The 23853-nt window shown below is 41.1% G+C and overlaps 1 gene segment (V, D, J or C); it reads left to right on the top strand.

Moving 5' to 3' along the window:
* The first annotated feature begins 20514 nt into the window (after window positions 1-20514).
* Window positions 20515-21043, top strand: LOC130083299 (probable non-functional immunoglobulin kappa variable 6D-41). The segment is given in 2 exon segments: window positions 20515-20601; window positions 20718-21043. Coding segments are annotated over 2 exon segments (372 nt in total).
* The last annotated feature ends 2810 nt before the right edge of the window (window positions 21044-23853 follow it).

Consider the following 23853-nt stretch of genomic DNA (forward strand, 5'->3'; position numbering starts at 1 on the left):
ATCAGATCACCAAGCCCTGACTACCCTGTTGACTACTAAGGGCATTGGACGCGCTCGACTGAGAGTAGCTCGATGGTCTGCAAGACTGCTCTGCTTCAATTATCACATGGAATACACACGTGTAGCTGACAACCAGGTAGCAGATTGTCTATCACGTATGCTATTGCCAAATGAAATACACACTGACTTTGATTCCGAACCAGAAACTGCCGTCACCACCCTGCTGTCAGCTGTCCCTGTCCCTGCGTTTGCTGCTGAAAGCTCCTCCTGCCCTGAGCTCACCAAACTTCATCAATATATTGGGAACGGCTGGCCTGCAACATCTAAAACCCTGTCTGATGATGTGCTTCCTTACTTCCCAGTAAGACATGAACTATCTATCCATGACTCTTATGTGCTAAGAGGAACCCACAGACTTATTGTGCCACTTAGCATGCGTTCACGTTTGGTCACTATAGCACATGAAGGCCATCAAGGAATTGTGAGGACCAAACAACGACTTAGAGACTTACATTGGTGGCCTAAGATGGATTTGCATGTACAGTCCACAACTGCAACCTGTCACTGTCCAACTTAACGATAAGATAGCTAGAAGCATGTACCACTGATCCCAGTTCAGTATCCAGCCGGTCCGTGACAGAAACTGGGCATTGATGTGGTAGGTTATTTTAAAATATGCTCTCCTAAAATTATGTCCCTCAATATTTTCTTGCCCTTGCAGTGCAGAGACTCCACACCCGATCATGATTATGCTGAACTGCCCCCGCCACTGGAGGAGCAACTTAAGGAAGCCCACAAGATCATCAACGATCAAGCAGAATTACTGCACGTCTTCAAACCAAGCAGTTTCTCCTTTCAAGATTCCAAGGCGATGATAAGAACATCATGTTTTTCACAGGCTTTCCTGATTACAACACACTGGAAGCAGTGTTTATGGCCCTACAGCCTACTGCAGAAAACATGGTAGGGTGGAGTCAGGCACAGCGAATAATAGCTGTTTTTCTGTTGCTTGTGTTGATTTAACCCCAAATTGAAAATGAAAGTAAAAGTAAACATATCAGTGATCTTTCAAAGCGTGAATAACATCAATAATGAAAAGGGTAAGGTTAGGATTAGTGTAGAGTGTCATGATTCTGCCCTCTTGTCATTTCTTTTCTCTAGTCTTGAGGCAGGATCATGACAGACCCATGTTTTGTGTGCAAGCACATGGTCTTGTGTTTTGAGCCATGTGCTTGTGTTGTCTCGTTATGTTACCCCGCCCCCTTGTTATCCTCGTCTCGTCATTATTGTCTAGTCAGTTTCACCTGTCCTTGTCTAGTCAGCTTCACCTGTCTTTGTCATTAGTGTCTCCCTTTTTAATCCCCTTGTGTTTGCTGTCCTGTGTCGGTACATTGTCAAACATTGTGAGATATTCTCTGTGAGTATTTTGTCTGAAACCTGTTTATTGAGAATTGTGAGTTTGTTTCCTGTCAAGTCAGAGTCTTCGTTTGTCATCGTGTCTTAGTCTACCTCCAGTCCTGTTTTGCCCCATCGTGGGTTTTGTTTTCTGTTTTGTCATCATTAAACCCCTTTTGAGTTATTTGCTGTCTGCGCATGGGTTCGTTCCTCCATCCACATGACAGAATGTACCGACCAAAGAAGAACCCAGCAGACCGTTTGTCCTTCTCTGCCAAGCATCGTCCGGACCCCCTTGAAGAAGTCTGGTTGTCTTCCCCCCTCAACAAGAGAATGTCAGGACGTTCGTTTGAGGGAACCCGTCTGGTCAGGTTTCGTGGGACCCGTGGAGGCCGCAGTAGAGGCGGTGGTCGTGAGGAGTCATCGTCTTCACCTTCTGCTCGACTGCCGGTTATCCCTGAGGGTCTCCGGATAGGGGTCGCGATGTTTGGAAGCCCGGTTGACTCTTCCATGACTCCTAGAGCTCCGTCCACCCCTTTTGATCTTCGTGGAAAACGAGGAAGACGGCTGTCGTGGGAGTCGGCGTCAGAGTCCTCCTCCGCAGAGCCTGCTGTACCTGCGGTGGTTTCCGCTGAACTTCCCCAACCCGTCTCAGCTTCTCGACCTAGGAGAAAGAGGAGGAAGAGGGGAGCCTCCCGTTCTTCGCCCGCTGCAGTCACAGAGCCCGCTGCAGTCACAGAGCCCGCTGCAGTCACAGAGCCCGCTGCAGTCACAGAGCCCGCTGCAGTCACAGAGCCCGCTGCAGTCACAGAGCCCGCTGCAGTCACAGAGCCCGCTGCAGTCACAGAGCCCGCTGCAGTCACAGAGCCCGCTGCAGTCACAGAGCCCGCTGCAGTCACAGAGCCCGCTGCAGACACAGAGCCCGCTGCAGTCACAGAGCTCGCTGCAGACAGCGCTTCTTCCGAGTCAGATTTGAGCGCTTCATCCGAGTCTGTGTTCATGTGTACCGAGTCTGATTCAGTGAGTTCAGTTCCCGCTCCACAGCCGTCTGCTACGTCCCCTGTTCTGTGTCCTGTTCCTTTTCCCGCTGTTTCCCCAGTCAGAAGTCTTGTCTCGCCACCCTCAGCTTCCCCTGTCGTGATTCCCTCTCCGTCGTCCACTGTTCCTCCTGTCCCTAATCAACCCCGGACTGTTTCCTCCAAGACTCCTCATGTGTCCCGATCCAAACCTGCCCGGAATCCTCGTCCCAAGCCCTCATCCCGTGGACCTAAGACCCCCAGCACACCCATCCACCCTGGACCACCCCCCATGAACTCTGTGTTTCCCCCGCCCCCCCTCCCTTGTTTGTTATTTTTATTGATGCATCCCAACCCCATTATTGTATATTCTTGTATGCCGTTGCTTTTATTTGTCATGTTTTGTTGGTTTGTGTCTGTTTCCCAGTCTGTCATGTCTCGTGTTTGATGTCCTCTTTTGGAGCGTCTGGTAGCCGCTCCTTAAGGTGGGGGTTCTGTCATGATTCTGCCCTCTTGTCATTTCTTTTCTCTAGTCTTGAGGCAGGATCATGACAGACCCATGTTTTGTGTGCAAGCACATGGTCTTGTGTTTTGAGCCATGTGCTTGTGTTGTCTCGTTATGTTACCCCGCCCCCTTGTTATCCTCGTCTCGTCATTATTGTCTAGTCAGTTTCACCTGTCCTTGTCTAGTCAGCTTCACCTGTCTTTGTCATTAGTGTCTCCCTTTTTAATCCCCTTGTGTTTGCTGTCCTGTGTCGGTACATTGTCAAACATTGTGAGTTATTCTCTGTGAGTATTTTGTCTGAAACCTGTTTATTGAGAATTGTGAGTTTGTTTCCTGTCAAGTCAGAGTCTTCGTTTGTCATCGTGTCTTAGTCTACCTCCAGTCCTGTTTTTGCCCCATCGTGGGTTTTGTTTTCTGTTTTGTCATCATTAAACCCCTTTTGAGTTATTTGCTGTCTGCGCATGGGTTCGTTCCTCCATCCACATGACAGTAGAGTGAAAAACCTAGTTGTTATTTCGTCTTTAATTTGCGTTTTATGGATGAAAAATAGTTTTTTTTTCTGTGATTTGGGTTGATTTAACCCCATATTTCAGTGATCTTTCATCAGTGATCTTTCAAAGGGTGATTAACATTAAAAATGTTTTTTTGTTGGATGTGTACACATTTTGGATGTGTAATAGTGTAGTCTAACAACAATTGTTGTTAATTCATGTTTAATTTGTCCTTTAGCGACGAAAATTACCCTTTTGATGTGGCCTCAAGGGAAAATACTAAAGGATTGATGTCATCCTATTTTCGATTCAGAACAATGGAGCAGTTTTTAAGGGATGAATCAGTCTATGTTCCCCTTTTTGCCACTGTAGTGGATGATGCTGCAGAGTCTCTCCAATACAGTTATGATTTTGACAGGATTGTGGTCCATCTTGCTGATGTTAGTTGCATAACCGCAGGTATCCATTACTTGTTCGCCGGGAAAGTGGATGGATCGAAAGTCTGTAACCACTGGCACATTTTAAAGAAACACCTGGACCTGAAGAAGTACAGTGCTGACGGGGTCAGTTCTCTGCGGGAAAGTGTGGGGGTTGTTCTGGGCTACGTTGATGGGGGGTACTTTCTAAACCTAACTTGTGTTCCAGCAAATCCAAACAGCGCTCACCCCATGTACAAAAGTGAGATGGTAGTGAAGGCCCATGCCATTGGCCTCATTAATGCCGTTTTCAACAACTTTTCATTGAGACTGAGAAGTGTTTCGCCAGAAGATTTGGAGCGGCTGACTCTTCAGAAGACCAATCTTTCTACCCTGGGCAGGATTAACATCTTGAATGCGGACCAGCAATTCATGCTCCAGCACTTGCAACAATCTGTCCTCGCTGTAAATCAAGATATTGACATGGCAATACTCTTGACAATAAGCAAGTTTGGTCAAAAGGATGATAGGAGATTTGACCTGAGCAAGCTGGTTAGCGAAGATGGTATTTTGAATGTCTCTTACCATGTTGCTTGCAACATTCGTGCACAGGACACATCGGTTGACCTCTTGTGGTCTAGGTCTGGTCTACAGGAGGTGGTAGGACAACGGGGCACTCTCTTCCCCATTTATTCCATGGCTGAAAGTGCAAATTTTCAGTCGAACATCGACCCGGTGCCCCTTGATGTCCGGGATGATCTCGACCAGGTGTTGCGGCACGATAATTGCAAAGTTAATTTTTTGCAACTATATGCAGTGACTCCACACTGCCACCAGGCCACCCCAGCTAAGCGCCCTGTGAGCAGGGTGATCACCACGTGCGATCTACATATTGAGAAGCATCGTCGGATGCTTCTTAAGGACGCCAAAGAATACGTACAACTGGATTTGGCCTGGATTTCCAGAGGTCCTGGATGCCATGTCTTTTTTCGACCAGATGATGCTGGACAATTTGGTCGAGACAGTGCCAATGCTCCTTCCCTTCAAGGACAATGAAGATGGCCTTGGCTTAAAGGAGTAGTTCACTTTTGAAAAAACTTTTGCTGATAATTTACTCACCCCCATGTCATCCAAGATGCCTATGTCTTTCTTTCCTCAGTCGAAAAGAAATTACGGTTTTTGATGAAAACATTCCAGGATTTTTCTCCATATAATGGACTTAAATGGGAACCATACGGTCCAAGGTCCAAAATACAGTTAATAACAGTTTCAGATGCAGCTTAAAATGTCTTTAAACGACACCAGACGGTGAATAAGGGTCTTATCATGCGAAACGATCGCTCATTTAAAAAATAAATAACAACGTTTAAGTTTTATAAGCTCACATGCTCGCCTTTCTCTGTTCTGTGTAACTCTCCTGTTCGAACTCGTTCATCAAAATGAACAAATCTTTTTCCGAGTCAATTCGTTCATTTCGGTCGTTAAATGAATCAAATGACTCGAAAAAAGATTTGTTCATTTTGATGTAATTCTGCTGATGGAACAGCGCGTTCTTGAAAGCCCCACTCAGCTCGCTCTGCTACTCCGGTTATCTCTGTATGTACATTTTAGGCAATAATAAAACGAAATATGTTATAAAACACCACTCTGCTTCTTTTCGATTTAATTTAAATACATTTTAAACATTATAAGCACACAAATGTGGTTCAGGCAACGCATAGCCTATTGATTATATTCACTGCATGTATGTAACGTTATATTTATAACAAAACTAAATATAAAATACAACCCTGCCTCTTTTCGTTTAAATTGAAAAATATTAAACATATTCCAGGCAATATGTGCATTGGTACAAATGTTGCAATAAACAACATTACAGATGGTCTTGTAATAAAATAAAAAATGACAAAACTATCTATTTTTGTTGAATTTCAGTTTTATCAATAATAGCCTTTATAAAAGTATAAGTAAAAGGTACAAAAAGATATACAGTAAAGCTTTAATAACATAAAGCAAACAAATTCAGTCAAATATACAAATTCAGCGCTCAAATATATGAAACTTCACTTAGCCTTCTGCCAAAACTATTGGCCAGGGAACGAATTATGGATTCACGAGACCAAAGATCGCCAGTTAGGTCTATCCAAGACGAATTATATCTCATGTTTAACCACTACAGAGACGTCAGAGTCAGTGGCAAACATCAGAACGACTAGCCGAGGAAAGGCTGTTCCAGGCGGGGTACTTGAGCGCCGAGCACCCGGTGATTGCTTGGAAAGGATCTCAGTCAAATTATCATAAATCTATAAATAAAACACAGATTTGAGCTTTAAAAAATACATTCTCACCTGAAAAACTCTTAAAACTACATTTCGGGACACAATAACAGTAGTATTATATTTCAACTATATACTTCTAATGCCCTTGTAGCAGGCGCAAGTGACGATACTCTGTCAACCAATCAACGTTCTGCAGTGAGTCTAGCTCCACCTTTTAGTACCGTACCGCTGTGCTAGGTACCCCAACGGAAGGGTACCCAAAAAGTGGTACGGTACGGTTTGGCTTTTTGGTACCATTCACAACTTTTGACAGTGGAAACGCAAATAATTGCGTACCGAACCGAACTGTACCGTACCGTACCACTCAGTGGAAACGAGCCATTACAGTCACCTGACGTAGATGAAGCGGTGTGTTCGGACAGAAGACGAGACCGAGTTCTCTATTAAATACATAAAAGACAAAAGAATTACAGGAATATTGGATTCTAAACCTCAAAGAAACGCCACAGTCAAGAGCTGGAAGCAGATCAGAGGGAGAAACACCCAGAAACTCCTCATATGAGCCGCTCACAGTATAAGAGTCTTTCCTTACCATTAATGCTTGGATAACACACACACACACACATATTTCCTAATAATAATGGCCAGTGCAGAGGCCATTTATATACATAAAACTACCAACATCCATCGCCATGATATTTGGAATGATTATCGGGAGAGGAAAAATTACGTTTTAGACGCATTACATCAGTTAATGGAAACGCAGTCATTTCGCAATCGTTTTTTTTTTTTTTTGACATTTAGAAAAAATCGCAAAAGTTTTGCGCAAATCTGTAATGGAAACGCGCCTATTGTTAACATGCTTTTAAAGGTGTAGCACGTGACTGTACGCATAAAGAGAAATTGTTGCGTTTGACAAATATGTGTAAAATGATCTATATTCATGATTCTCCTGACAAACCCTAGTGTCTTATCAGCCTGACAAACATAAGCACAAATATTTCACAATTAATAAATATGTACAATTAATCACTAAATGTTTGAATAACATTATTCTGAGTAAAATCTTCTATGTAGAGAGTTTATGAGTTTGTTCTCAGCACAAGCTGTTGTAAATCCTGCCCACTTCTTTGCATTGTCAGCACATGCTTCAGTGCTCTGAGAGTGTTTATAGTGCTGTGAGTTTAACACTTCATGACTGAGAGCAGAACACAACACACTCTTCATCATCACACAAGACTAAACTACAACTATGAACAACAACATCATCATCTTCATCTGGACCATTGCACTATTTGTTCAAGGTAAAAAATTTAAAGAAATGTTTACATTAAATTATTATAATATTAATAGCAATGAGTTTTACAAATACATTTTTTTAACATAAATTTTTCTAACAGGTTTCAGTGGACAAGTGACTGTGACTCAGACTCCTTCTGTAAAAACGGTTAAAATTGGTGAATCAGTCACGATAAACTGCAAAACAAACACAGTAGTGAGCAATGGCTGTTATGGTTCATATACTTGTATGCACTGGTACTCACAGAAACCTGGAGAAGCTTCTAAACTCCTGATTCATTCTGCAAGCCAAAGATTTTCAAACACTCACTCTAGATTCAGTGGCAGTGGATCCAGAACTGATTTTACTCTGACCATCAGTGGAGTCCAGACTGAAGATACAGGAGATTATTACTGTCAAAGTTATCATGATAGTTATGTGTTCACACAGTGATAAAGAGTCGTACAAAAACCTCTGTCAGTCAGACGTCACAGTGACTGCACTGATACAGCTGAGAGAAACTGCAGCTGCTGATGGAGGATCACAAACTACACAATATCGATGTTTATACTACAGTTCAAAGTTTATAAAGACTTTAAAAGTCTACATTTATCAGTAGTAACTCATTTTAATTTCTCAATTTACATAGTCATTAACTGTTGCATTAGTAGTAACAAAATCATTATATTTATTTATTAGTATTTTTATTTTTGTACACGTGTGTCCGCTACTTTGCCTTGCAGACTCGGCTCCGCCACACAAGCTCTGCAACAAGTGATCAGAAATCAAGAATCAAAAACTGCTCTAATAACTCTGGTTAAAATGACATCATTATGACAACAAATATATGTTTTTTTAATAATTATTTTCTATAGTATACTTACTCAAAACCTTTGATTGCAGCATCTAAGGCTGTGTTATTTATGTGATCAAAAGGCTATAAATCATAGACAAATACAATCTAAAAATTAACTTCAGTTATGTAAATCTTTATGTAAATTAGTAAAATAAGCAATTATGTGTGTAATGTAAAGTGTTGACAAAAGCTTAGGCCAAATGGATTACATTATAGCACACACACAACACACACACGGCTATCTGGTGTGTTTTCATCTGGAAGATGTATTTTTAAGAGTTTCATCTGCCATACTGTACGTCTGTAAAATATTAAAATAAATATTAAACACACATTTAGGAAACGTCTATGTTGCATTTGGTTTCGAGTGAATCCGCACTTTTTTTAAACAAACGTTTATCAGATGTTTGTACACAGTTAAAGCAATACTTTCAAGAAAACGATGTTTAACAAATCTTGAGAAGTATGTGTGTTTAATGAAGCATGACTAGCTATATGAAAATGAAACGTTTTACAGCAACTTAATACATTTATATTTACATTTAGTCATTTAGCTTTTATCCAAAGCGACTTACAACTGAGGACTAAAGCAAGCGAGTCACCATGAAGAGGCAAAAACAACACAAGAATTGCTCAAAATACAAAGTTCAGGCTCTGCTCAGAGTAGCAGCCAGACAAGGGAGGATTAAAGGAAAAAGAAAGAATTATTATTATTTTATTTTTTTATCAGGTTAAGTGCTCACGGAAGAGATGAGTGTTCAGCTGTGTTTTGAATGCTGTCAGGGATTCTGCTTTCCGGATGAGGGTGGGAGATCATTCCACCAGCAGGGAACCGTGAATGAGAATGTTCTGGAGAGTGATTTTGAGGCTCTCTGTGATGGGACCACGAGCCGTCGCTCATTGACCGATCGTAGGCTTCTGGTAGGGACGTAGACTCGTAGGAGTGAGTGGAAGTAGGACGGAGCTGAGCCTGTGGTCGATCTGTAAGCAAGCGTCAATGCCTTGAACTTGATGCGAGCAGCGAGTGGTAGCCAGTGCAGAGAGATGAGCAGAGGAGTGACGTGGGCCCTTTTGGGCTCGTTGAAGACCAGACGAGCTGCAGCGTTCTGGATCATTTGTAGAGGTTTAGTTGCACATGATGGAAGTCCAGCCAGAGGAGCATTGCAGTAATCAAGCCTAGAGATAACCAGGGCCTGGACGAGAAGTTGTGTTGCATGCTCAGTAAGGAAAGGCCTGATCTTCCTGATGTTGTGCAGTGCAAACCTGCATGATCGAGCTGTCTTTGTAATGTGGTCTGTGAAGGTCAGCTGGTCATCAAAGATTACTCCAAGATTTCTGACTGACCTTGATGGGGTGATTGAGGAAGACTCTGGCTGGATAGTGAAGTCGTGCTGTAGAGACGGATTGGCAGGGAGGACGAGAAGCTCAGTCTTTGCCAGGTTGAGCTGCAGGTGATGTTCCTTCATCCATGCCAAGATGTCCGCCAGACAGCTTGAGATCCGTGCAGCTACTGTGGGATCATCTGGTTGTAATGAGAGGTCGAGATGGGTGATATCAGCATAGCAATGGTAAGAGAAACCATGTGCCTGTATGATGGGTCCCAGTGATGTGGTGTAAATGGAGAAGAGGAGCGGTCCAAGCACTGAACCCTGGGGAACCCCTGTGGTCAGTTGATGTGCTTTGGATACCTCACCTCTCCATGCGACCCTGAAGGACCTACCTGTGAGATAGGACTCAAACCAGTGGAGAGGAGTACCTGTGATGCCCAGTGATGAGAGGGTGGACAGAAGGATCTGATGGTTCACAGTGTCGAAGGCAGCAGAAAGATCCAGGAGAATGAGAACTGATGATTTGTAAGCAGCTTTTGCGATCCGCAGGGCTTCTGTGACCGACAGTAATGCAGACTTGGTTGAATGCCCTTTCTTGAAGCCAGATTGGTTTACATCCAGCTGGTTGGGCAGAGACAGGGTGTCCTGGCCTTGTCCTAAGTCTCCTCTAGTTTATATCTGTTTTACAGTTGCTGTCTCGGCCCAGCAATTAGCACAGCAAAAGCAAATAAAAAGAATAGCTGTTTGGAGAGCGCTACACTTAAGTGCTTTAAAATTTAAACTGCAATACTTTTAGTAGGATGAGTCTTTAGGATAATGATTTAAATATTGAGAGTCACTTTGCATTGTCAGCACATGCTTCAGTGCTCTGAGAGTGTTTATAGTGCTGTGAGTTTAACACTTCATGACTGAGAGCAGAACACAACACACTCTTCATCATCACACAAGACTAAACTACAACTGTGAACAACATCATCATCTTCATCTGGACCATTGCACTGTTTATTCAAGGTTTTACAATAATTATTACTTCTCGTAATATGTGAAATGTATATATTTATCATATACTGTATATTATCATATATATCATTTTAATTTTTGTTTGTGTTTTCTTTCAGAGTGTAGAGGACAGATCACTGTAACTCAGAGTCCATCAATATCAGCAGTTCAACCAGGAGAAGAAGTCAGAATAAACTGTAAAACCAGCAGTGATGTGTATGTGTGGAGTGGTCATCATCGTTTAGCCTGGTACTCACAGAAACCTGGAGAAGCTCCTAAACTCCTCATATATAGATATATCTGTGTGTTTCATTTATTAGGTTATCTACTGTCAATAATAGAAAACAAGAATGAACGAATTAATTAAAACAAATTGAATTAATAAATAAATAATATTGACGCACATGCTTTTCTGTCTCATTATTGGAACACCTCTCTCTCCCCCTCTCTCCCCCTCTCTCTATCTCTCACGAGGCCAGTGGAGTGATTACTGATGAACGACTCCTGTGAGACGCAGCGGTCTCGTATCTCTCACGGAGGAGCGGAGGCATAAAAGGAGGAGTGATGACAGTGGAGATCGAGAGAGGAACAGGCCTGAACCTGTGTGTTGTTTTGTTTGTGTTTTATTGTGTTCCAGCAGTCGTCCGTGAGGGGCTGCTGGCTTTTACTTTCATTTTGTATTTGTTTTATTTTTATTAAAAGTGTTGATTGTTCGCCGGTTCCCGCCTCCTTCTTCCCATAACATCTGAACCTTGTTACAACAACATAATAAACAAACGCAAAATACCCATATCTAAAAGACATTACAATTCCTAATCGACTAATTAAAACATATACACCGTTCTATAAAAAACAGACTTTAAGATGTTTTTAATGTGTTTTCTCTCACTCCAGGATTGGAGCCAGACTGAGAAAAACATTTCAGGAAACATTCAGGATCTTTTCAACTTTAAACTCATTGCATTTTTGTAACCCATTCATACGCTGTATGGATATCTATGCGATAGGAGCTACTTCTTCAACTCGCTGAAAATGTAAGCTGATTTTTTTTTTATCTAAAATAATTGGATCAGTAAATTTAGTATGATATTTATTTTATATTATATATTATAAGCATTTCATTTATATACTTTTAAAGAACAATGTTTTTCAACTCTAGTTAGTGTTAAATATTATATTTTGTAAATTATTAAATGTACATTTTATAAGCATTTCATTTATATACTTTTAAAGAACAGAATGTTTTTCAACTTTAGTGTGAAACGTGTCATTATTAGTGTCATACAATGTGCATATGTAAATGTGCTTTATACCTTTAAGGACATTCTGCTACGTCCCTACGCACGTACGGGGGGCGTGCCCCTAAGGGAGGACGCAAGCTGTGGTGGAGAGTTTTAGTTTGTACATGCCTGTATGTTACCTGCACGTGTGTTTAGTAATACAAAGTATTCATTGAAGTCTAAGACTCGTGTGGACATTTGAATTATTTTCAATTAGAAAAACTCTTTTTCTCACTTTCACTGTCCCCACAGCAATCCCCTGCTCTCTGGAATGAAGGGAGATCCGGTGAAGCTGCGTGCCAAAGTTCAAACATAAAACCTTCACAACTTACATTATATCAATGAAGCCCTTATACCCACGAGGGCAGAGACATATTTTTCCTATTATTCAATTACACACTAGGTCAAAGGCGACAAGGTCAGCGAAAGGACAAGGTCACCACTAGGGCACGGGGAGGGGATAGGTCAAAGGTCACCATCCATCATTTTGACACAATGTGAGTCATAATACTACTTCTGTGTACACAAACAATGTTCTCAATGCTCGAGTTCATGTGTAGAGGCCCTGGTGATACTTCAAGCAAATTTTCATGTTGTGTCGAGCCGTCTTAGTGTTTTAAAAATAGCGATTTTGATGCTATCATAGTAGTGCCCCTAGCACTCCCATTCAAAAGGCAATTTGACAGAAAACGAAAATATGGTCAATCTTAAAAGTGGCGTTTCCATCCTAATTATGCTTTTAAACTAAAGTTTGACTCGGGTAGATTCACAAAAAAGACCCTAGGCTGCATTTTGGCGAGAGTTACGCTTTAAGTCGTTTGTCATGGTTGTAAAAAAACAATGGCTATCTGAACATATTTGCCAAACGCAAACCAGTACAGAAGTAATCAATAAATTATCGGGGAGGGTCATGCCTTTTTTCACAATCATTTTGGAGGGTCATAGAAAAATGTAATGCTGGTGAAGGAAGGGTCAAGACTATAGATCTCAAAACTCCTCCGGTGGCCTCTTAAATAAAAAACTAACAGTCCTTAACCACCGACTACTTCCCATCTCGACCGAACAATTATCTACTACTTTAATAACTTTAAAAACTATCACCGTAGCCTTTACGCTAGTGCTAGCATGCTATGTAAACAAATAGAACGGGCGAAGAATAAGGTGAATATGCGCACTGATTCTGCTCAATGCTGGCATCAGTTTTCTCACAGATTTGAGTCATGACCAGCCGCTCAAAGCACTTCATCATTATCGGGGTGAGCGCTACCGGGCAATAGTCATTCCAGCATGACACTAGTAGTCTTAGGCACAGGAATGATGCTAGCAGATTTGAAGCATGATGGTACGACTGGTTTAGAGAGTGAGATACAGAGGCGGACAGAGTACAGAGCTTTGTTACTTGAGTAAAAGTACAGATACCCCTTGCTAAATTTTACTCAAGTACAAGTAAAAGTACTACAGTCAAATGTCTACTTAAGTAAAAGTACTAAAGTACTTGTTTTTAAAAGTACTTGAGTATCAAGAGTACAAGAGTAGATTTTCTAAATATTGCATTAGTAATCTACTGCCACAGTGCTTACATTTATGCACAGAAACGTCCTACATGGAGTTATGAAAAATGTTAATGTTAATACCTTGGAGAATGTAAAAGGAATTGAAAGTAAAATCAAGTCATTTTCATCTTTTTACCATATTGCTTTATTTAATTTAATAAAATATTTGGGGGGTCCCATCTTTAAATGCGGGGACAACACACACACACACACACACACACACACACACACACACACCACATGTAAGGGTGGCGCTGCCAATAAAACACCTAAAAGCTGTCACAAAGAACCTGCAAAAGGAATGATTATGAATATGTAAAATATAGCAAGGAGATATTTTAATTGTTTATTAATAAACACTTGTTAATAAACAAGTGTTTTCTTTGTCGGCTAAGATGAAGTTGACGATGCTGACTCGCGATATTCAGTAGTGAACGCGCCAGAGAGAAATGCACATTTCATACGGATTACATAAGCAGAGAGCAGTCTGTAGTCTGTTTTCTTTCGTTTTGAATTTTTCTGTTTAAAAGTAGACATATCTGTGAGAGGCAAGTAGGCTACCTTATACACTGAGTTTCGGTTCATTTATGAGACGAGATCCAGTTCACGTGCCGGCGCCTCCGTTTCTTATCTATCGTCTGCTATTTACTTCTTATTTATTAAACCCAGGCAATTGGTTGATGAAACATTGATTAAAATTAAGATTCAATTAATGCAAAACGAAATTCAGGTTAAAGAAAGGTTTTGTGTTTTCTGTTTGATGTCTCTGTGAAAGTTTTAAAGCATTTTTATGCCGCTTTCAGAGCGCTCATGTCCGTAATGGAGAACACGTCCATAACATTAATATTTTATGTACTGTGGAGACTGAGCGCCAACCCTTCTTCATTCGCTGGGTAGTAGCCTACTTTGGTTTGTGCAGTGTAATTCACATAATCAGTAAAAATATATTTTGCCTCCTAAAGTTTTTTTTTTAAGAAATCAGAAATCCCTCGTGGCTACGCCACTGCCACATTTGAACCTGACTGTGTTAAACACACCACATACTCAAGAACATCAAACCAAATGCTTGGTTTACATTCATGTGTAATATAAAATCTGACCATGGAGTTGACTTTGGCGGAAAGCTGAAAGTGATTGCTGATAGGCTGTCCCAATCAGTGGCGCCTGCACAATCCAATCACGTTTGAGAGGGAAACAACAAATTGAGGGTTTCCGAGATTTTTCTTTTTTTTTTTTAACTTTTTCTTTTTTTTACTCGGGTACTCACGGTTATGGGTAGAAATGTATTGGAGTAAAGAGTACAATATTTGCCTCTCAAATGTACTTGAGTAAAGTCATGAGTACTCCCCAAAAATGATACTCGAGTAAAGTACAGATCCCTCAAAATTGTACTTAAGTACTGTACTCAAGTAAATGTACTCCGTTACTGTCCGGCTCTGGTGAGATATTAAACATGTCAGTCAGTTCCTCTGAGAGCTGATGTGCAGTCTTTCAGGACCCTGCCTGGGATGTTATCTGGGCCTGCAGCTTTCCGTGGCTTGACTCTCTGTAGGACCTCCTCACGTCTTCTGTGGTCACACTGAGTGTCTCTCCAGCTGGTGTAGTGAGGCTAATGCTAGGAGTGCTGTTACAGGCCTCAAAGAGAGCTTAACAAGTGTGGAGAGCATCAGGAAGAGATGGGTCTCTGGGCATTCAGTGTCTATTTAAAGGCACACTATGTATTTTTTCAACCTTTATAATATATTACCAAAACCCTTGAGATGGTACATCGACTTACAATTGGTTGAATGACACGTCTGCTATAGCCTGACAGTGTCGGTATCGCTTTTACTCGCACTATGTAACTTCGGGTTTCGGGTAGGAACCCGAGCACAAAAAGAACTACAAAATTCGACCGCTTTACGGCATACGTCACTTCCCCCACCACCCACCCCAACTTCCTCAGATTCTGACGTCGAGCTCAACTCGCGTTTGATTGCCGTCTGTATGTTTTGGTCATGGCCGAACCAACAGCTACAAGGAAGAAGGCAAAGGTTTTGTCAGAGGACACTAAAAAAAGAAAAAGGGAGAGTGACAAATTAAAAGCCAGGACGAGGATCAACATTGGTCCAGCGTTCGCTCGCTGACATGAGCTAAAGGAGGAGGAGGGGTGCCCGACCGATGCTGACCTGGCCGTAAGCAAGTTTTGGACTAGTAAGTTAAATATATTGCTTGCACACTATCTCTTTTTTTTTCGAATTTGTTGTCTGCCTGGCCATGTTACGGAATCTATCTGGTCCTCCATTTATCCCTGGCACTCCCTCGTTGTCCTCCGCGTCCTCCTCGTCCTCTCCACGTTTCGGGAGGGGACTCTGAAGATTATTCAAACGGCGAAGAAAATGATGACTGAAAATAGAACATAAACATCGGCACAAAAGTGTATATATAATGTAATATTTACTGCAAAGTCGGGAAATCGTGTAACAAAACTGATAGACCGTAAAACTTCAAATAATAGCCCGGGCTTTTATTTTCCCAAATCGTCGAACTGCACCGGCTTGTATTTGAGACAGGCGTCTATATGAGACCGGCCTTTATAATTTAGTGTTGAGATGTTGTTCATTGAGTGTAAACCTAGAGACCTATCTCTAAAAATCTTCAAATGCTCCACGTGAAACTGCTGTCTTCCGACCTTTTACTATCGTGTCAATTGATTTTGATTAATATGCGCGAGGGAGAGAGAGCAAGACAGCGCTCGTGTTGTTTGAAGACATCGCCGATCAAAATAGGCTTTGGTGGGACACAAATTTGCTTTTTCGGCCACCAAAAAGCGGACGATCTGACGGGTTTTAGAAGGTTAAATGCAACCCGAAACTAAAAAACAGACCCGGCCTCTATTTGACAAGGGGAGCCCAATCCTGCTCCTGCCGATCGTCTGTCCTGCACAGTTCATCTCCAACCCTAATATACTTTAATGTCACATAAACATACTGCTGTTATTTTTAGGCTTCAGCTCATATATGTGTGTATGTGTGTAAAAGGACAAACAAACTGAAGCCTACAAATAACGGCAGTATGTTTATGTGACATTAAAGTATATTAGGGTTGGAGATGAACTGTGCAGGACAGACGATCGGCAGGAGCAGGATTGGGCTCCCCTTGTCTATGATGCGACTTACCTGATCAGGCATTGTTTTCTGTTTACTTTTGTTCAATTTATTTTGTTTATATAATTTATATTATTCATCTTATTTTTATTATTCTTTTCTTCAATAGTGAGTCAATTATCTCTCTCCAACCAACAAGTCAATTACTGTCTGCACTTTATAGACACAGAGGCTTTTGCGACAGTGCTGCGGAGCTTGTGGCCTCTAGGGACGCTAGACGTGAAAGTTACAGGTCGAGTGCCACTAGTGGCCAAAAGCTCTGCGGTGTGCCTTTAACATCAGTTTTTAGATTAGATTTAAATCTATTTAAATGTTGAGCAAGCAATCTCATTGGCTACAGGATCAGCAGAGCAAATGTGATTTATGATTGAATGATTTATGATTGTATTTCCAAACACTAATAACACTATATCATTACAATCAACATCAATCTTGTGTTTATGAAGAGAATGTGTCAGTGTTTTAATATGATCATCATGTTTTAGGTGTAATATATGATCCTGTCAATCAAACTGAACACACTGCATTCAGTCACTTCTGCTGTCTGGACGAGATGCTTTCCATTTGAGCCACAGAAACTTTTACATTCTTGATTTGTGATCATGTTTTTATATGATTTATGGTGCCATGTTAATAAATTAGTTATCTCATAAATTAATGTAATAATCAGTTTGTCATTTTCATGATGTGTACAGTTGGGGAACCACTGATCTAGAGTTTCAGGACTGAACTTGATATTTATAGAAACTTTTACATTCTTACACAATTACTGTCACAACGGCTGATTCTTGATTTATGATCATGTATTATATTTTTAATAACATTTTCATATACAGTATATTTACATCATCGCCTATAAATGTAATGATTATGTAACAATTAGTGTCAGAACGGCTAATTCTTGATCTTGTTTATGATATTTTTATATAATAAAGTTTGTAATCTCCTATAAATGTAATGATCCGTTTGTCTGCGCTGCTTCACTAAAGCAGAAGTGAAACTGTTGTGTTCCAGTCCAGATCATGTAACCAATCAGAGAGTGAGACTGAAAAGCCCATTTGCATTGTCAGGGTGGAGTGATTGTGATCTCTCAGAATAGAGCAGCTCTGTCTCCAGAGACCATGTTCAAACCCCAAGAGCTTTATTTGACATTTACTGCGACATCAACCTTCTGAAAAGCTCCTGCATCTTCATCTGTTAGTTGAATGATGTTGTCAGACACAAAGTGAACTTGTTGAGAAGCTTTATTGAATGTTGCAGCAAACACAGCAGATTGAAAGATCACACACACACACACACACACACACACACACACACACACACACACACACACACACTCTTTCAGTATGGAGTTGTAAAGCACTACAGCTGCAGCACTAGACTCATGTGAATCCTGCCTGACACAGGACACTCAGATACGGCTCATCTTCAGGAGAGAAACATCAGCACTCAGAGCTCTTGTGGAACGAGACCTCATGAGGAGCTCCATCATGTGTTACTCTGCAGACGTACAGCTCTCCCTCTTCCCAGCGTGCTTTGCTGAGGGTCAGGACGCTACTGCGGCTGTAGCGGCCGTCCTGCTGGCTCTCTGCGCTGGTCAGAACCCCCTCGGTGACCTCTGACCCGTCCAGTGTCCAGCTCACCAGCGCCCCCTGTGGAGAGTAAGAGCTGAGCAGGCAGAGCAGTGCGGCTGAGTCTCCAGAGATCTGCAGAGAAGAGGGCGGCAGCAGAGACACTGAGGGCTTCACTGTGGGACCAGCTGCAGGAGACAAACACAACACATTCACAAACACACACACAACACACTGCACTGCACATTCACAGCATTTCAACAGGACTGAAGCAGCAGACATGAGAAATGCAGGACAAATCTCCAGCATCTGATCCTTCATGCCATTCAGCTTCACTACAGTCAATATATATATATATATATATATATATATATATATATATATACAATATACAAACTACACAATCACTATATGCATTTATATCAAACCTCAGAAATCACAATTATAAAATATTTTATCCCAAAATAAAGTTACATTTACTTGGATATTCTAAAACTAAATTTCAAACTGAATAAAAACACTGAATAAACATTTCTAAACATGCCTATATTTTGTATAAATCTTGCTTATATTATAAATCACTGAATTATAAGCACAACATGAGCAAAAGAGATTCAGTATCATTGACTGAACTACAGAAAGTAGCAACATTTACATTCTGATGTCAAATCTCTTTTTACATGTGTGATTTCTACAATAAAAGATGAACTAAATATGAACTCAGTGTAGAAATAAATGAAGGAAAAACAAACCTGTAATAAACTGATTAAACTCATTATGGAAATATGTTTATAAATTCAGAGACACATTATGGACATATGTTAAGAATTTTATCTCGTTTTTTTTTTTTTTTACATTTGTTGAAAGTAATAATGCTATTCTTATAATAATATCATGGTTTTAGATTAAATTATAAAAAAATATTAGTAACACTTTAATGAAAGCCTTTATACATTTTGCATTATAAAGGTATTTTTAATGCATTAATTATATATTGTTTTTCACATTATAATTCATGTATGATCTCATCAATAATTGTAACCACAGTTATAACACATTATAATATTATCTATTCATTGTTACACCTTAAGAAATAATAATACTTAAAAACTCATGACAAACAACCAATTTCAGATGAAACAAAGAATTTGCCAATAGTATAATGCATTTTAATTTTGGTTACAATAATTTGTGAAAAGATATAAAGCATTATAATCTACATTATTGATACTTTTATAATGCATTATACATAAAGTCTTCAAGTAAAGTTTTACCACAATATCTAATAATCATTATTATTAAAAAATGTTGTTCTTGTTTCAACTGTAAAACACTTTCTGAAATCTAAATTGTATTTTTTATTAGGTGATTAAATCGACAGACTTACCGATCACCAGTTTAGTTCCTCCACCGAATGTCCACCACAGTGATACAATCTAATGAAACGCTCGTACAAAAACCTCTATTCCACTCGAGTGAACACACACTCCAGCAGAGAGAGAGAAACAACACTTCAACACACTGATATTAGAAGATCCTCAGCTCTTCTCAACACTCACTCATTCAGATTTGACTAAATGCTTTCTGATATAACACTGTTTAAAGAAATATATGTGATGAGCTGTGACCTCTGAGGTGACCTTTGACCTCTTTGATCATGGATGATGTTGTGGAGTTTCTCATAATGATGCTTCTGTTCTTCATATGCAGATCAATCATCATGATTCACAGAAAAACCTGCAGCTTCACACTTCAATCTTCAGTGAGAATCTGTTCAAATAATGACTTTATTGAATATTATAGCCAAAGTCAATAGAAAGTGTGACAATGAAGATATAAAAGGTGTTTTGCATGTTCTACACAGTCAAGCATGTTTTCATATTCAAGGTGTGTTATAAAAGTATCTGGACTGGTTCTGAATCTCCACACAAGATCATGAAACGTGAACAAGCTCTAATATGTGTCCATCTTTAACAGCCTGTTTCTTCTCCATCTGATGATTTCAGACACACATGAGGCTTCATGATAGATGGAGTGACACCATGAACTCTGATTAGAGATTCACAATCAGTCCTGATACTTTCTGAACACACTCATGATTCATGATCTTACTTTAGTGATGGCGCTTCATCTAGTGGAAGTGTAGCAGTGATGATGGTCACATGACTGAATATGGACACAGAGATGGACGTTCATCTGCACATCCTCAGTGTCTCAGGAGTCACAATAAACATACTAAATAAAGTCATGATTGTGTAACTCTAGTGTATATGAGTTTGTTCTCAGCACAAGCTGTTGTAAATCCTGCCCACTTCTTTGCATTGTCAGCACATGCTTCAGTGCTCTGAGAGTGTTTATAGTGCTGTGAGTTTAACACTTCATGACTGAGAGCAGAACACAACACACTCTTCATCATCACACAAGACTAAACTACAACTATGAACAACATCATCATCTTCATCTGGACCATTGCACTGTTTATTCAAGGTTTGTGTAATACAGTTTTTACAATAAATATTAATTCTCTTAGAATGTAATATATATATATTTATCATATACTGTATATCATCATATATATAATTTAAATTTGTGTTTTCTTTCAGAGTGTAGAGGACAGTATACTGTAACTCAGAGTCCATCAATATCAGCAGTTCAACCAGGAGAAGAAGTCAGAATAAACTGTAAAACCAGCAGTGATGTGCATGGTGGTAGTTATTTACACTGGTACTCACAGAAACCTGGAGAAGCTCCTAAACTCCTCATATATCTGACATCAACCCTTTATACTGGAACTCACTCTAGATTCAGTGGCAGTGGATCTGGCAGTGATTTTACTCTGACCATCAGTGGAGTCCAGACTGAAGATACAGGAGATTATTACTGTCAGAGTTTACACATTCCAAGTCAGTGGGTGTTCACACAGTGATAAAGAGTCGTACAAAAACCTCTGTCAGTCAGACGTCACAGTGACTGCACTGATACAGCTGAGAGAAACTGCAGCTGCTGATGGAAATGAAGTTGCTCTTGTTGTAACAGCATGTTCTGTATGTTAATGAAGTTGAGACATCCCATTGTCTGAGGAGGTTCTCTGTGTCTCACACCCATTCCCATTCTAAAATTGACTACAATTTGCTCATGATGTGATCAACCCAAATGGTGAAGAAACAATATAACTTCACTTCATTCATCTCTATGATAATTAAGCGATTTTGGGGATGAGCTCATTCTAAAATATATTTGGGAGTGGAATCTGGGTCGAGGCAGACTACAATTTCTTACAGTCCCCTCTCTGATGCTTTTGGCCCAAAAGAAGCATCACATCCACTCCCTTCTCACAGATTACACCTCCCTTCCCTGGTGGGCTGGTGCCCAGTGGCGGTGAAGCCCTGGCTTAGGTTGTCCCCCTCTGGCCATCGGAGAATCTTACCCGTCTTTGGGTCGACACCTCATGCACACTGGTTACAGCTCCATCCGATTGGGCAGAATTATCAAAGAGACTCTTCGAAAATTTGGCAATATGATACAAACATTTTCTTGGGTGTGGGTGAGAAGCATTTAAGAACCAGCACAGCCAGTAGGAGTGTCCTAAAGCGATCATTAAGTTATCTGCAATTCAACGTTTAAACATAGAACACATAACATACTGCATTGGAAAATAATAAGATACATACATAAATACACACACAGCTGTTTTAAAGGTTACATTCCAAATTAAACCAGAAAAGGCAATATCTAAGTCTCCATCATGCATTTGTTTGGCAAAATCTTTTTTTTCGAGGCCTTGTTGGGCTCTCACAATGTGTATCAGTGATGTTAGCATATATTTTGGTATTGATAACGCAAAAAAAAAAATCAACAATCAATAGACAATATGTGTTGTCCACAATGGCGGCGCGCACAGTCGCAGCGGCCAGGAGCTCCTACAATGGGCATGGTTTTTTCACTTTTTTGGTGGTACTATGTATTACGTCGCACATTTTGAGTACAGCGGCACTTCAGTACAGCCGCTCTGAACTCTTGAACCTGAGTACTGGAGTACACCACCTGTTAGCCCAAGCACTTCATTCCTCTTGAGATCACCAGACCATCTACCGGGCTCCCCGCAGGAGCAGGCCGACGAAGGAGGGGCTGTGAGCGGCGGCAGAAGAGGGGCAAGCGGGCTGGCGTATGGACTAGGCTGAAGGCTAATCCGTTCAAACCACCGCTTCCTACAATCTTTCTCTCAAACGCCCGGTCGATCCGTAGCAAGATGGATGAGATCCGGTTACATATAGCAGCAAAGAGGACTATTTACAACTGTTGCTGCATGATTTTCACTGAAACCTGGCTGAACAGCACCACTCCGGACGCTGCTATCGAGCTAGCGGGACGCACCACCTACCGAGCCGACAGGACCGCGGACTCTGGTAAGAAGATCGGCGGGGGACTTTATATCTACATTAACAATTCTTGGTGCACAAATGTCACCGTCATGAATAGACTGTGCAGTCCGGAGGTGGAACTTATGCTGCTGAAGTGCAGGCCGTTTCATCTCCCGAGGGAATTCACTGCTGTTTACATCTGTGCTGTTTACATTCCACCGGACGCTAATGCTAAGCTAGCGCTTGCACAGGTTTACAACAGCATAAATAACAGCTTGGTAGCACACCCGGACAGTGTTTTTGTCGCCGCTGGGGATTTTAACCATGCTGACTTAAAAACTGTTCTTCACAAATTTCATCGCAATGTGAAATGTGCTACTAGGGGAGATAAAACGCTAGACCAGGTGTATACTAATGTAGCAGAAGCATACAGGGCCCAGGCCTACCCCCACCTGGGTCTGTCAGACCATCTCTCTCTGCTGCTACACTCACGGTATACACCCAAGATCAAGAGCGCTGGGATTACAACCAAGACCGTGAGAATGTGGCCAGAGGACACCATCCCTATGTTACGGGATTGTTTCCACCACACAGAATGGGATGTTTTCAAGGGGCAGGGCACGGATACTCGTGAGTCATTGGATGAATATACCACCACTGTCCTGACTTACATTAACTGAGTGTGGATAATGTTACGTCTTGGAAACATTTCCGTGTGTATCTTAACAGGAAACCTTGGATTACACACGGAGTTGAACAACTGATCCGAGCTAGGAATAGAGCGCTGGGTTCTAGGGACCATGATTTATACAGCAGAGCCAGGGCTGCATTAAGGAAAGGAATCAATACTGCCAAACAACAACACCGGAGGCGTATTGAAGCCTGTTTTAATAACTCTGCAAACCCCAGGCAGGTATTGGAGGGCCATCACGGATTATAAGAGCAAATCAACATCTCCCTCAGCTGATTCCATCTTGGCTGAGGATTTTAACTTCTTTTATGCCCGTTATGACAGGGACAACACAGATCCTGTGTCGCCCCCCCTACCCTCCACTGATCCTGCCCCAGTCCTGAGCACTCATGAGGTAAGACGGGTCCTCTGCGGCATCAACACCAGGAAGGCAGCCGGACCGGACGGTGTGCTGGGCCGAGTGCTGAGAGACTGTGCTGCGGAGCTAACTGACGTTTTTACAGTCATTTACAATACATCGCTGTCCACTTCATGGGTCCCTGCCTGCTTTAAGGCAGCCACAATAGTCCCAGTCCCCAAGCAGTCAAATGCTACTTATCTAAATGACTACAGACCGGTGGCACTCACCTCCATTCAGGCCAAGTGTCTTGAGAGGCTGGTCTCCACTCACATTAAAAGCGCAATACC

The sequence above is a fragment of the Rhinichthys klamathensis genome, unplaced genomic scaffold (genome assembly GCF_029890125.1).
Source record: "Rhinichthys klamathensis goyatoka isolate OS25496 unplaced genomic scaffold, OSU_Roscu_1.1 h1tg000054l_1, whole genome shotgun sequence".
NCBI lineage: Eukaryota > Metazoa > Chordata > Actinopteri > Cypriniformes > Leuciscidae > Rhinichthys > Rhinichthys klamathensis.